Source organism: Prionailurus viverrinus, unplaced genomic scaffold (assembly GCF_022837055.1).
Source record: "Prionailurus viverrinus isolate Anna unplaced genomic scaffold, UM_Priviv_1.0 scaffold_35, whole genome shotgun sequence".
Lineage (NCBI taxonomy): Eukaryota > Metazoa > Chordata > Mammalia > Carnivora > Felidae > Prionailurus > Prionailurus viverrinus.
In genome coordinates, this window is record NW_025927605.1 from 1,597,960 (window position 1) to 1,611,677 (window position 13,718).

A 13,718-nucleotide genomic window follows, 5' to 3' on the forward strand; every position below is an offset into this window, starting at 1 on the left:
TCTCTGTCCCAAAAATAAATAAACGTTGAAAAAAAAAATTAAAAAAAAAAAAAAAAGATCAGGGACAAGGCAAGAATGTCTGCTTTCAACATCTCTTTTTATTTGTATGAAAAAAATTTGTTTCGGGGGGCGCCTGGGTGGCTCAGTCAGTTAAGCGTCCGACTTCGGCTCAGGTCATGATCTCGCGGTTCGTGGGTTCGAGCCCTGCATCAAGCTCTGCGCTGACATTGCAGAGCCTGCTTAGGTTTCTCTCTCTCCCCCCACCCCCCTCTCTCTCTCAAAATAAATAAATAAATAAACTTAATAAAAAAGGGATAAACCCATGTGATCCATTCAAGAGGAGTACACCTCCTGCTCTGGCGCTAGGCTCGGGGGCCTCACGCTCAGATCGAGCCCCATGATGCCTCCCCCTGCTGTAGCGCTGGGTGCCTGTCACTTCTGCAAAGTGCTGCATGTGTCTCCTGCTCTGGAGGTGCCTGAAAGCTCATCATGACCCCTTCTACCTTCTCTGCTTCTGTTTTCTCTTAGCCTATGAGCCACCGCCTCCTGGAGGAACTTAGAAAAATCTCTCCTGGGGTGCCTTGGCCGGCTCAGTCACTGGAGCCTGCGACTCTTGATCTCGGGGTTGTGAGTTCGAGCTCCAGGTTGGGTGTCGAGATTATATAAAAATAAAAATCTTTTTAAAAAAAGAATTAAGTGGGACATGACAAGCAGGCTATAAAGTTGTATATCCAAAAGAGTCTGTAAGAGAACAACAGCAAATGATGTGGAGAAAAAAAAAACTGGAAGGAAATCCAACAAAATGCAGCAATGATAGTCTCCGGCAGTAATGAATCTGGGCGACCTGTTTTTTTCTCCTCCCCTTCTGTCTTTCTAACTTATCTATACTGAGCAATCCCTCATTTCATTTTTTAAAGAAAGTGGAAAAAGAAAATATAGCAGTTCTGGTATTCTACCCCCACCCCTGTCCCCTCCCCAGGGATCCAGACTCAGGGTCACGTTCAGGTTCCTCTAAGGTTCCTGTCCAGTCCTCTCCTTCCTGCCTTTCAGAAGCCCACCTGCACCCTGTGGTTTCCTACCTCCACCCGCCCCCCCCCCCCAGCCCCAATCCATAGGCAATTAACCCTTTCCAGACAAGGAAGGAGCCAAGCTTTTCTTCATCCTACTTCCAAAGCCTGGGATACATGTCTGGGTGGGGATCTGGGAAAGGCAACCGTCCCTGCCAGCCCTGAACTCACCTCTCGTGGACATAGCAGCCTCTGTGTGTGTGTGGGGGGGGGGGCAGGTGGGAGTCCCCAGACACCGAATGTAGGCTCTAAGCTAGATGAACCCGAAAATTTAACAGGCCCACTGGTTCTCAAACTCAAGTATTAGAGTCACCAGACATTTGTTAAAAAGGCAGGGTTGTGAGCCCAGCCCATAGTAGGTCCCCGGAATCATATTTTTAAATTAAATTAAATTAAATTAAAAATTTTATTGGGGGGGCAGAGGGAGAGAGAGAGAGAGAGAGAGAGAGAGAATCCCAAGCAGGCTACACACTCAACGCCCCCACCACCCTGGGATCATGACCTGAGCTGAAATCAAGAGTCAGATGCTCAACCGCCTGAGCCACCCAGGCACCCCCAGGGAATCACATGTTTCACCAGCCTCCTGAAGGACTGCGGTGCAGATGGTTTACAGGCACATTTTGAAAATCAGAACCCCGTCTGTCCCCAGCAAGATTTCTTTCTCACTCACTTATGCAAGAGACAGTGGTGCTGAGTCAGGAAGGAAGGTCTGGAGGGGTGGCTGTTGTTGGGCGCCCAGGCCCAGGGGATTTCTTGCAACAGATACAAAGTCAGACCAGATCTCCGGAGCTGGGCCCGGCTCTGGCGAGTTCCATGGGCTGTAAGTTCCCTGGCTGCACGACTAGGCCAGCATGTGAACATACTGGGCAGGTCCCAGGCTCCCGCTGGGACTGTGAGACCCCCACTGCAGGCTCCGGGGCTGACAAAAGCTTCCAGTCGGGCTGGGGCACGAAGGAGGAGAGCCTGGAAAGGGTCAGGGGACAGCCCCAGAGCCTGGCAGGTGAACTCTGAAAGCTGTAGCAGGAAACTTATCCGGGTTAGCGCATAGCCAGCCATTCAGATCCCCCGTAAGCATTTTCGCCGCTACACTGAGATGAACTTCGAGAAGCCGAGCTCCTCCCCAGACATGTGGAGGGGAGGCCCTGGGATCATGTCCCCCTCCTGGTCCTGGAAATAGACTTCTTCTTCCTCTGAAGTCTGTAAAGACAACGGTCAGGCAATGAAAAGCAGAGTCCAGCTGGGGCGGGGGGGTGGCCCAGGTGCCTGCGGGGTCGACCCTAGCCTTTTCCACAGTTCTGGGCCTCTATCTAAGGGGCAGAGACTGACAAGTTCTCCCCAGACCTCTCAGGCTTTGATTCATGCCCCTCACCTCCTCCCAAACATCCACCCCTTGGGAGAGCATCTTCATAGCCTCTGGCAGCCCAGAGCTCTTGCAACTGTGACTACCAACAAGCTATTCAAGAACTTTCTGGATAGGGGGGAAAAGAGGATGTAAGGTCAAGAGTCCTGAGTTCTGAATGAAAAGTCCTGAGTTATGATGGGGTAGGTGGGTGGATGCAGGGGGCAGTGTTCAGGGAGCGGATGCCGAAGAAAGCGTCCCCCCTCCACCCACCAATTTCCCCGCATTGTCAGAGAGGAGCCCGACTGGGCGGCTCCAGACCCCCAGTGCCCTCTGTTCACACCTGGCTGAGGCCCCGGATTTCTGTGCAGGGGTTGACGGAGGGCTCTGGGCTGGCTCGAGGCCCAGGGGGCCCTGCAAGGTTGATCACGGCGTAGTCCAGCGACTGAAACAGAGACTCAGAACAGTCCATTCTTGGCAGGGGTGATGTTCCCCCACCACAGCGAGGGGAGGGAAACAAGGCGGGGGGGCGGTGGAGAACACAGGCGTAGAGTCAGAGTCCTTCCGTCCTGTTTCCTACATCTCAGACTGACCTTGGGCAAGCCTCCTAACCTCTCTGAGGCTCAGTTTCCTCAGCTGTAAAATGGATATAAGAATTTTTCTTCCCTCGGGGTTGTAATGACTCTTCATGGTAGTGCTTTACAGCTCAACACCTGGGAACTCCTGGAACGATTTTGTTTTTATTATTGTTATTTCTATCCTTGAGGCAGAAAGAATGTACAGGCTCAAGGTTCTCCGCAGGCCCTGGTGGGGGAGGGGGCGGGGGGAGCAAATGTGAATACCTCAAAGGCTCACCGATTAACAAACCGCAAAGGAAAAGTTCTTTACAAATCGTTAAGTCTGAGCACCCCCTCCTTGATCAGATAAGGAAACCAAGGCTGAGTGAGTAGGAGTCATCCTGTGACCAGGCCTGGCGGTCCCCACAGGTCCCCAGGTCAGGAATGCCAGCCCCTCCCCCATTTCCCCCAGCCAAGTCTCCCAAGGGCATAGCTGCCCTTAGGTGTCCCAGCCAGTAAGTCCCATGGCCCAGTGGGCACTAAAGACAAAGAAAGAAACCCCCGTTTTCTGAGTGTCTCACTTCACTTGTGCCTCACCACAACCCAATGACACTGAGGCTCAGAGAGGTGATGTAACTTGCCAGATGTCACACAGCTGCTGAGTAGCTGAGCTGGGAATTGTACTCACGACCATGTGACCTCAGACCCCAGTTCTTTTCCTATACCACGCTGCCCGCCTGCCGACCTGGCAGGGCGTGACTCACACTTCTTGTTTCCATGTCCCTTGTCTCCTAACTGCCCCCTTCCCCCTGTTGCTATCACCGCCCTAGCGGCAGGGGATGGAGACAGAGGCGGACATCTGAGCCGTCTCTGGTGACACATCCAGGCTCACAGGACAAGATGAAAATCAGAGCACAATTTCTCAGGCAGGCTAGGACTGGGGACATGAGGGGACAAGGGAACAGGGGAAGGGGAAGGAGAAGTCACAAATCCTGTCACTCATGGCCCTGGTCTCTCCCGGCCCTGCCTACGGTGAGGACCCGGCATAGCTGGGGCTCGATCAGAGGACTCCCGTTGTCATATCCATTCTCCATTAACCCCGTATTTATAGCTTTGTGATTTGGCCCAAACCCAGCCACTGCTGACCGCTGACCACCAGCAGCCACGCCAGTGTCACCTATTCAAGGGTGACTGAATTTGAGGAAAGAGCCTCATGGAGCAGAGACTAAACCACACATGCATGCAGGCAGTGGCCAGGACCACCACCTGACATCCAGGGCGGGTCCCTCGTTGGTCCCTCTGCCCACGCCATGGGCCACAGGCCCGCTCCAGCAAGTGTGGAGACGTTTTCTGTGTGGTTGAACATACAAGCTACATAGGACAGCCTCCTGGTCCAGGCGCTAGAAAAATAGCAGGGAATCAGGGAAGCCTTGGGAAGTGGGAGTCGAGTCCTGATCGGAGCCCAGCACTGCCCTCTGGGGATGAGAACCTCTTGCAATAGCTCTCTGGGCAGCGGAAATGCTGGTCTGACCCCTCATACTTCCCTCTGAGTTTTACACACCCCTGGGGCTCTCTGGCAGAGCCGGCAGAGCGTCCCCTTTCCTCTTTGACCTGAATGTGGGTGAAGAAAACCCCAAGCCCTTTAAATTCCACCTGTAGACTCTGCTAGAAAAACTGCAAAGAAGCCAAAAGGGAAATAAACCAAAGAAAACCAAAAGCTCTCAATTGGTCATGTTCACAGGTTCTTGCCTCGGACCCTCTCGGGAGACCTTGTTTCATCCTTCCCTCGACAAGGGTCCCCCAGCCACCCACCAGCCTCTCGGCCCTGTGCCCTTTCCTGTCTCCTCCCACTTGAGCAGGAAGAGTCCCATGCAGCCCTTCCCCAGTGTGGGCACAGGGGGCTGGTGCAGGCACTCTGGCCTCCCCAGCAGTTCTCCCTCCTGCCCCGCCCCTCTTCTAGAAGGCAAGGTGCACCCCAGGAGGCAGAGCCAGGAGGCGGGGCTCTGGCAGCCCCCCTCCCATCCTTGTCCATGACCTTTCTCTCACTTCTGTCTGCCATCTCTGGCCTTGTCGAGCTTCCTGAGACAACAGCAGCTGCTTCCTAAGCCAAAGCCCAGTACCCCATTCCTGCCCCAGCCCCTCCCCGGGGGGGATCAGGCCTGAGTCTTTTGTCCTTGCTGGCGCCAGGAAAGAAGGCAATGGCGGCCCCCCTTTCCTGCCCCCATGTTTAAGAGAATGGAGAGGAGGCATCTCAGTAAACAGCCCAGGGAGGGGTGGGGGGCTGGGTGAGGCAGGTGTGGCTTCTGTGTCCTGAGCCCGTGGTTCTGCAGCCCTCCCAAAGACTCCTCTGGATCCTGCTCTGACAATGTCTGGTTCTAAGAGGGGGAGGGGAAGAGGGCGCTGGGTCCCCGGGAAAGACCCCTGCCTGGTACCCGCTGGGAAGTCAGGGTGAGGAGGGGCACTCTGTGGCTTGCACCTGGTTTTGGGGCTCACTCACACTCCCCAGAGATGGAATGCAAGCCTTGCCTGGAGGACGGTCATGGGCAACCGGGTAGGGAGACGCAGAGGCAGGGCCGGGAATCCTGATGTCCTACCCCACAGGGATCCGAGCTTGGGCCAGCTGCCTTCCTTACCAAGTGTGAGAGGTGGACCTTCTCGTTCCTCTGTGTCTCTGTGGCCAGTTGAGCTGAAAGAGACCAGCAGGAATACCCTGAAGCCTGCACCGGCGCCCACAGAGGTGGACTGACCCCCCTGTACTTTAGAGCAGGGCCTTCCCTACAGGAAGCAGGCAGACAGGCTGTGCAGAGAAGCTCCTTCCAGCTCGGTGCCTCAGCACGGATCCAGCCTTTTGGGATCAGTCCATGGACATCCCCTTGTGTGGGCCGGAAACTGGCTGAGGAAGTAATTCCATGGGCTAAGGTCATTGCTTTTAAACCTCAGTGTGCATACAGGATCCCGGGACATTTTATAAAAATGCCCACTCCCATTCAGCAGGTTGGAGGTGGGGCCTGAGAGTCTTTTTTTTTATTTAAAAAAAAAAAGTTTTTTTTTAATGTTTTTATTTATTTTGACACAGAGAGAGACAGAGCACGAGCAGGGGAGGGGCAGAGAGAGAGGGAGACGCCGAATCTGAGGCAGGCTCCAAGCTCTGAGAGGTCAGCACAGAGCCCGATGCGTGGCTCAAACTCACAGACTGTGAGATCATGACCTGAGCCGAAGTGAAGTCGGACGCTCAACCGACTGAGCCACTCAGGCGCCTCGGGGCCTGAGAATCTTTTAACAGGCTATCAGGGGATGTCACTGCTGCTCGCTGGGGACCACAATTTGAGAGGCAAGGTGCTAAGAAGTTTTGAGGTCTTGATCAGGAATGCTCCCACTCTGTGTGCTCTCCCTGACTCCTCTGCGGTGACCCGGGGACATGGGCAAAGCCGACATTTCTTCCTGGGGGCCACACAGGAAGAAGTCGGAGGCAGGCCCAGGATCCCCCCCTCCCCCCTCCTATGGCCAGGATCCCCCCCATGGCCGCCTGCAATAGGACAACATTGCTCATTTGCAAAGGGCTCTGGCACCCTTCTTCCTGGCTCCACCGTGTCCTGGCTGTGCAAACTCGGGGCAAGCTGAGCAACCACCCTGCCTTAGTTTCTTCCCCTGTGAAACGGGGGCACTTGTAGTAAGTTTCTAATGCCACAGTATTGAGAGCATTAAAGGGGATAAAAGCAACAGAAGCAACAGAAGCGACCTAAGGCACATAGCAGCTCCTGTGACCGTCATTTCAGCCAACCCTCTTACACTGTGCTGTTCATCAAAGGAGCCACGAGCCGCGACGCCCGCAGTCATGCAGGCATGACTACTCTGAATTATTCCGGGTTTTGAAGACTCCATACAAAAAAAATGTAGAATGTGGAATATGTATCACTAAGCTTTTTATACTGATTCCACGTTGAAAGGGTAACGTTTTGAAAATATCACGTTTGGGGTGCCTGGGTGGCTCAGCCGGTTAAGCGGCCGATTTCGGCTCAGGTCATGATCTCACGGTCCGTGAGTTCGAGCCCCGCGTCGGGCTCTGTGCTGACAGCTCAGAGCCAGGAGCCTGTTTCAGATTCTGTGTCTCCTTCTCTCTGACCCTCCCCCATTCATGCTCTGTCTCTCTCTGTCTCAAAAATAAATAAACGTTAAAAAAAAAAATTAAAAAAAAAAAAGAAAATATCACGTTTATAAAGTATATGATTAAAATTAACAGCTCCGGTTTCTTTTTACTTTTTTTCATGTTAACGATTCGAGAAGTTGAGACTTCATGTGTGGCTTGTATTCTATTTCTGTTGTATTCTCTATCTGTGATCTGAAAAAGCTGTGGCTCAGGGAAGTTAGGTGACTTCCCCAAGGTCACACAGATAAAAAGTAGCAGAGCTGGGATTTGAAGCCACGCCTTGACGGGAGCTGAGCACGTCTCAAGACCCCGAGGCAGGGTCCATCCTGGTCAAGTGCTTAGTCTCTTAGCCCTCCTGCGCCCCGCCCCGCCCCGCCCCGCCCCCACAGCAGTCACACAGGGAGCTAGATCTGCGGAGGCTGGACGTGGGTTTGCTGGGATCGGTAGGGACAGAGTGACTGATGAGTTCAGACAGATGGGAGCAAGCCAAGAGCTCCCATTCTCCCATTCCCACATCTGAATTGCTTTTTCCTAATGTTGACTGACCTGGGGCTCCCTCTGAAGGGAAGGGCGGGGCTCCTGATGCCCATATCTCAGAGGGACACACTGACCCATAAGGTGTCCCTGCAATGGTGGGGGGACTGCAGGTCTCAGTGAGGTCCTTGGCCTCCCATCCTCTCCTCCCTACTTTTGCTCACCTTCCTTCCTCCAGCGGAGAAGATAGCTGCCAAGGGCAGCCAGGCCCGCAGCCAGAAGAAGGGACAGCAGCACCAGGACCGGGGCCAAGATGCGGACCATTGGGATGGAGACCCTGTGGGTGAGGCGGGAGGAGCCCAGCAGCTGTCACCAGATGTCAGTGGCATGCCGTGCACCGTGGCATTCTTAGTCTGCTTCCCAGCCATGTCCTTTGACTTTCCCCAGGAGATCAGAGGGCACCAGGGACCGCAGCGTCTGGTCCCAGTGGAAGGGACCCCCGCCCCCACTACCAACCCCAGGAAACACTTTCAGCTAGGTCTGGACTTGGCAACAGTCAGGCAGGAAGCCTCGGTCAGTCACTGAATGCAATGATATATAACCCCCAAGAACCAATCCTTCAGGCTGGAACTCCATTTGGGTGAGAAAAAAAACCAATTTGGGGGGGGTAAAGTATGCAGTGCAAAGTATGCAGGCAAAACTGGGGTGGCTGCCTCTTAGGCTGGGGCAGGGAGAGAGGTGGGGACTGGGGCCAAGGTAGACCCTTCACTTGGGGGGGCGGGGTCTGTGTGTCCACAGCACCAGGACCTCACTTGCTCAAAGACACCTTATGCTTTGAGGATGGCCTGAAAGGTGACCTTGGTCGCCTGGGGCTCACCTGGACAGGGAGGTCCTGCTGGGGGCCAGACGAGTGTCCTCCGTCGAGGCGGGCTCCGGCTGTGTGGATGGGCGGAGGGTCCCTGCATGAGGAGAGGTTGCTTCGTGAGGAGAGGTGCCTGCATATGGAGAGGTTCCTGCGTACGGGGTGGTTCCTGTGGGCCCGGACGGAGTGGTCCCTGGGAACGGAGAGGCCTCGGCCCCTGTCTTCCCCTGCGTGGCTGTGGTGACTGTTTGGTGGAGACCAGGAGAAGCTACAAGTCCAAAAGCAATGCCTCAGCACCTCCTCTGATCCTCGAATCCCAGCGTTTCCCAGACCTCTGACCCTCGATCCCTGGACGCAGGACCAACTTCTCAGAACAATCCCAGCTAAAGGACACTCCGGGTATCCTAGACGAAGCCATCTGAGCAAGCAGGCCTTATCTCAGGCACACCCCACACCCGTGTGTGGTTTTCAGCCCCTTTTGGTGCCTGTGTGATCACACCCCGCCCCTACGGTCCTGGACAGTTATCACCTCTGCCCTCACCTCATGTCACCATCACAGGCCCACCCTCACCACCTATGCCTCTGCAGGCCTTGACCTCCCTCAGCAGCCACGAGGTCCACAGGGCAGGGTGACAGGGACGGGTCCAGGGGTCAGGCTGTACTGCTTCTCGCCTGAACTAACCCCGCTGAGTCCCTGATTCCTCCACGGGCAGTACAGCTCCCAGGCTCTGGGGGCCCATAAAGGGCAGTGCCTGGCACCAGGACAGGCACTCCCGGGGTGTTTCTTTAGAGAGGAATGGAGGAGAGACAGAAAAACCATTCACTCACTCAATTCTGGGAGCGGAGTTTGCCAAGCTTTTGCCTGGGGCTGGAGGCTCCTTGTAGCAAGAGGCTGGAAGGAGGGAGCGGGGGAGGGAGGGCAGCAGGGACCTAGGGAAAGGGAGAGGCTGGTCTCAGGGGAGGCCAGGATCACTGCTCCGGGCCAGATTTCCTGCCTGGGTTGCAGCCAGTGGCTTTCCCGCCCCCACCTCTGTTCACAGCCTTCGAAGTCTCCCCTCAGCCGCTTGGGAGCCATGGTTGGTAGATGCTAGCTGACGGCTGGCCTCCCACTCAGCTCAGACCCTCGGCTTCCCTTGTCCCCAGCTGCCCACCAGCCTGCCCTTTCCAAGGCACGCTTTGCACCAATACGGGTTTCGTCTCTAAAAATATACAGGATCCCATCACTTCTTGCTTTAGAGCAGTTAATGGCCCCCTCATTGCCTATAAGCGGAAGCTCAAGCTTTGCAACATGCCTTTCAAAGTCTTTGAAACTCAGACCCTGGGGCGCCTGGGTGGCTCAGTCGGTTGATCAGCTGATCGGCTGACTTTGGCTCAGGTCATGACCTCACGGTTTAGGAGTTCAAGCCCCACTTGGGGCTCTCTGTGGTCAGCACAGAGCCCCCTTCAGATCCTCTGTCCCCCTCTCTCTCTGCCCCTCCCCTGCCTGTGCTCTCTCAAAAAAATAAATAAGCATTAAAACTCAGACCTCCGCTCGCTATGTTGGCTTTACGTCTTTGCCATCCGGTGTACCAGCCACACCACTATTTGCCCTCTGTGCCTAATTAAGTGTGTCCTGCCCGCCTCTATGCCTTGCGTGTCCCCTGCCTCTCCTCTCCATCTTGGCCTAAACCACCTTCTTTCTGTCCTCCCCTCCTCCACCACGCCTTCCCCAGAAGGAGCAAGTCCCTTCTTCCTGCGTAGCCACAGTACCCTGCGCCCAATTATGTTGCAACACGTTGTTTCCTGGGACTCCCTGCGAGGCTAGGACCCCTCAAGAACAAAATGCCTAGCTTCTGCCAGCACAGTGGGCAGAAACGTGGTGTGGCCCATCCCCCGGGAGCCGCCGAGCTCCCTGACTCCCCAGTGCCCCTCAGTCACCTCTGTGCTGGAAAGCCATCCCGGACTCACTCACTCCCTTTCCCCACCATCCTCTATTCTAACACAAGGTCAAGCTTTCTCCGACCTTCCGCAAATAGAGAGTATTTATCTCTTCCCTTCCAATATTTATACTTCTTTATCTTGTCGCATTTCATTGCCTCGAGCCTCCAGGCAATGGTGAACAAAAGAAATGAGAGCGGGTTCTTGTCTTGTTCTGACCTTTCTAGAAATTCTAATCTTTTACCGTACTCGGTGGTGCGCTGGAGACAGCTCACACTGACCCGGGAGAGCGGACTGTCCACCTTTTCAGGAATTTTGTGAGCTGGTTGTTAAACTATTGGTGGCTGGAAATTGGCAAGGGCAGGGGCATTTAAACCACAGAAACTGGCAAACATTGCAAATCAGAGCTTCTGCAGCCGGTTGTCATTCACCAGCATGCCACGGCCATCAATCTTCTTTATGTTCTGCATCCCAAATGTTATCAGAGAAAGGTTAACCACGTCTGACACAGGGTAACATAATAATGCATACATCATACACAAATGAATATTTACAAGTGAGGTAAACATTGAAAATAGAGAGCCCAAATACAGATAAAATTGACCACCACTAGGTAAGAATGAGGTCTGAATACCGATGAAAATCAGAAGAAATCAGAGAATCTTGTAAATCATGGAGAACAGGTTCAATGTGGTTTTGGTGCTGCTGTTATTATTTCGTGAGCGAATTTCTATTTCCTTGAATGAAAATAAAGACCCATGGATGTCGGGGATCTGGCAGTGGGGATGGGGCCGGGGGTGGGATGGGGCTCAGCTATGGGGCCAGGATAGGGCAAGAGGAGACACCAAAGCCGGAAAAAATCTGGATTGGAATCCTGGTTCCACCACTCCCTGCCATGAGACCTTGGGCAAATCATTCCATCTCTGCAGTCTCGGCCCCCCCCCCCCCCCCGATGTGTCAAACAAGATGCAAAGACCTGCCTCACCCTCATTGGCTAGTGGACGGGGGCTGCCCACCTCCCTGGGTCCTCTCTGACTTCTTTCTTCTCAGCTCTGCAGAGCCAGGTAGGATTCTGGGCATCCAGAGAAATGCTCAGTCCCCAGCCAGAGCCCCATGACTCCAGCCTCAGTCCCCTAGTGTCCCTGAGCTCAACGAGCTCCTCCGAGGCTGGTTCCCAGGCCCTCCTCACACTTGACTTTGGGACTTCAAGATCTGGGGAAGAGAAGCAAGAAGGAAGAGCTGGGGCCACAAGCCAGGCGAGGCCCGTGTGGCCATGGCTTGGCAGTGCGGTGGAGTGCGTCTGGGATGCACGATGGTGGGTCCTGCCTGCGGAATCCTCAGGAATATCTCTGACTCTGAGGAGGGAGGCTTTTTTATTCTGTGGGACGTTCACCTTGTCCCCCACCTCCCCCCCACCCCAGCCCATGGCAATCTCTCTCCCACATATGAGCAAAAAGGAAAGGCACCGAGCACAGAGTTTGACGGATCTGCGAGATGTGACCTTGTGAAACAGCCGCTGAGGCTCACGCCACCCTGGTGTCACCTCACCGAGTCCCTGAGACCCGCCCTCTCCCCCCCCCCCAGCCCACGCCCCGCCCTGATGAGGTTATGCGAGCACTCCACCCTTTGGTGATGGAGAACCGGGTCTAGCACCGATCAGCTGCGCACCTGTCCCTCTTCCCCTCCATATCACCCATGCCCCATCCGGGGAAGGAGAGACATTTGTTACCTGGAAAGACAAGCAGAGAGACCAGGAAAGATTCATCTCGGCCCAGTTTTGAGACCCCACAGAAGTACTTCCCGGCATCCTGCAGGGTGAGTTTCCTCAGGGTCACTTTGAGTGTGAGCTCCTGGGGGTTGTCTTGGAGGGACACCCTGCCCTCCGTCCTCTCCTGGCCGTCGTCCCCCGAGTAGACGGTGTTGGAGCAGCGGGAGATAAAGAACCCACTCTCCTTGCACCAGTATTTCTTGTGCTTCCTCAGCTCCTCCCTGTAGGTGCACTGCAGGGACACGGTGTCACCTTCAAATCCGCTGATCTCCTTGGGGCCCACCAGGGCTCCACAACCTGCAACCAGAGCAGGGACGGAGGTCGGAATCCCTTGGATGCAAGTACCAGGGTCAAGACCACAAGACGCCTCCTCTCTCACTCCCTCCTGCGGCTGCCCTCTAAGAGCTGGTAGTCCCCTCCCCGCCAAGGGATATTAGGACAGGGCTGTTGCTGGTCCCCTAAACTGGGGGTACTGAAGGATGGTGATGGGGGAAGTTCTAGATTCACACAGCCCAGAGTCTGAATCCCGGCACTGCCATTTAGTAGCTGTGCGACCTTGGGGGAAGTTGCTTGACCTCCCTGCCCATCTGGGTTTTCTCATCTACAGATGATGATGATGACACCGTCCTATTTCATTGAAATTAAGACGCTGTCGCATGGAAGAGACACCATAATTTTATATACCACTAAGAAAAAGCATCGTCGCTCGAACAATTGTCATCGGGGACAAGATGCGTCCTGATACTTGATGTTAAAAAGTTAAAAAAAAAAAAAATAAGACTGGCCGTGAAGTGATGAGACCGGATACTTCTTTATGTCTCACCAGCAGAGGCTCTAGACATATTTGCAGAGTTTACCATGGCAACCACATAGGGGGCATCCAGTCTCCCTCCAGGCTGAGTGTGGAGTAGGAAATGAAAGATGAGAGAGGTAAAACCTCCCTTATGGCCACCTGACCAGGGAAGGTTTGGAACAGATAGGGCAGGGAGAAAACCCGGCTGTAAGAAACAGCACCCCCCCCCCCCCCCCCGTACCACCCCCCTAAACCTCTGCGGGCTGAGGGCTAGTGCGGTGGACTGAACCTGGAAGGATCAGGCGGCTAGGCTGGGTCACAAAAAGGGACGGTGGGATCAAGAGGTCCTCTCTCTGCCAGCTGGGGCCTGAGCCCCGCATCCCTCCACCATACTCCCTCCCCGCCCCCCTCCCCTCACCTGGGAACAAGAGGCAGCCCCACAGCAGGACCAGGACGAGGGGCCACATGGTGGGCGCTGGACGTGCAGGAGCACACGCGGGAACTGGGAGCTCCTCTCGGGGCCACGCGGGGCTTTAACTTCCTCCAGAGGCACGAGATCAGGACACGGAAGGGGGGGAGGGGCCGTGTCGGTCACCCCCTCCGCGCCCAGGGGGAGGCGCCTCTGCGATTGCCTTTTACTGACTCTCAGTGCAGCGCCAGCCCCGCGGGTTACCGTCCCCCTCCCTCCCCAGCCCCCCCCCCCCCCCGGGGCGCTTCACCCAAACCCGTGTCCCTGGGGGGGGAGGGGGGGAAGGGGTCTTAACCATGCCCGCCGCCGTGCACCCCAGAAGGTC

The 13,718-nt window shown here is 55.1% G+C and overlaps 1 protein-coding gene across 6 annotated transcripts; it reads right to left on the minus strand.

Annotated features, from left to right (window-relative positions):
* Positions 1 to 13,485, minus strand: CD300LG (CD300 molecule like family member g). Of its 6 annotated transcripts, none has more exons than XM_047846013.1 (8): positions 13,343 to 13,485; positions 12,093 to 12,428; positions 9,275 to 9,376; positions 8,462 to 8,543; positions 7,809 to 7,921; positions 5,597 to 5,649; positions 2,750 to 2,851; positions 2 to 2,264 (listed from the first exon to the last, which is right to left on the minus strand). In XM_047846013.1, the coding sequence occupies exons 1-8, from the start codon at positions 13,389 to 13,391 to the stop codon at positions 2,151 to 2,153; spliced, it is 951 nt and encodes a 316-aa protein (XP_047701969.1). In that variant the 5' UTR covers positions 13,392 to 13,485; the 3' UTR covers positions 2 to 2,150. The 6 variants fall into 6 exon arrangements, with proteins under 6 accessions (XP_047701968.1, XP_047701969.1, XP_047701967.1 ...); XM_047846011.1 differs by having other exon boundaries at positions 8,462 to 8,714; XM_047846012.1 differs by lacking the exon at positions 7,809 to 7,921 and having other exon boundaries at positions 1 to 2,264; positions 8,462 to 8,714.
* Positions 13,486 to 13,718: the final 233 nt, after the last annotated feature.

What these genes read in the sequence shown, in the direction of transcription:
- CD300LG (XM_047846011.1), bottom strand. Translation starts at nt 13,391, where the DNA reads ATGTGGCCCCTCGTCCTGGTCCTGCTGTGGGGCTGCCTCTTGTTCCCA. An exon ending in AACTCCGCTCCCAGAATTGA is followed by an intron (nt 8,715 to 9,274) that starts GTGAGTGAATGG and finishes TTGGACTTGTAG; the next exon opens with CTTCTCCTGGTCTCCACCAA. An exon ending in AGCAGGACCTCCCTGTCCAG is followed by an intron (nt 7,922 to 8,461) that starts GTGAGCCCCAGG and finishes CCTCACCCACAG; the next exon opens with GGTCTCCATCCCAATGGTCC.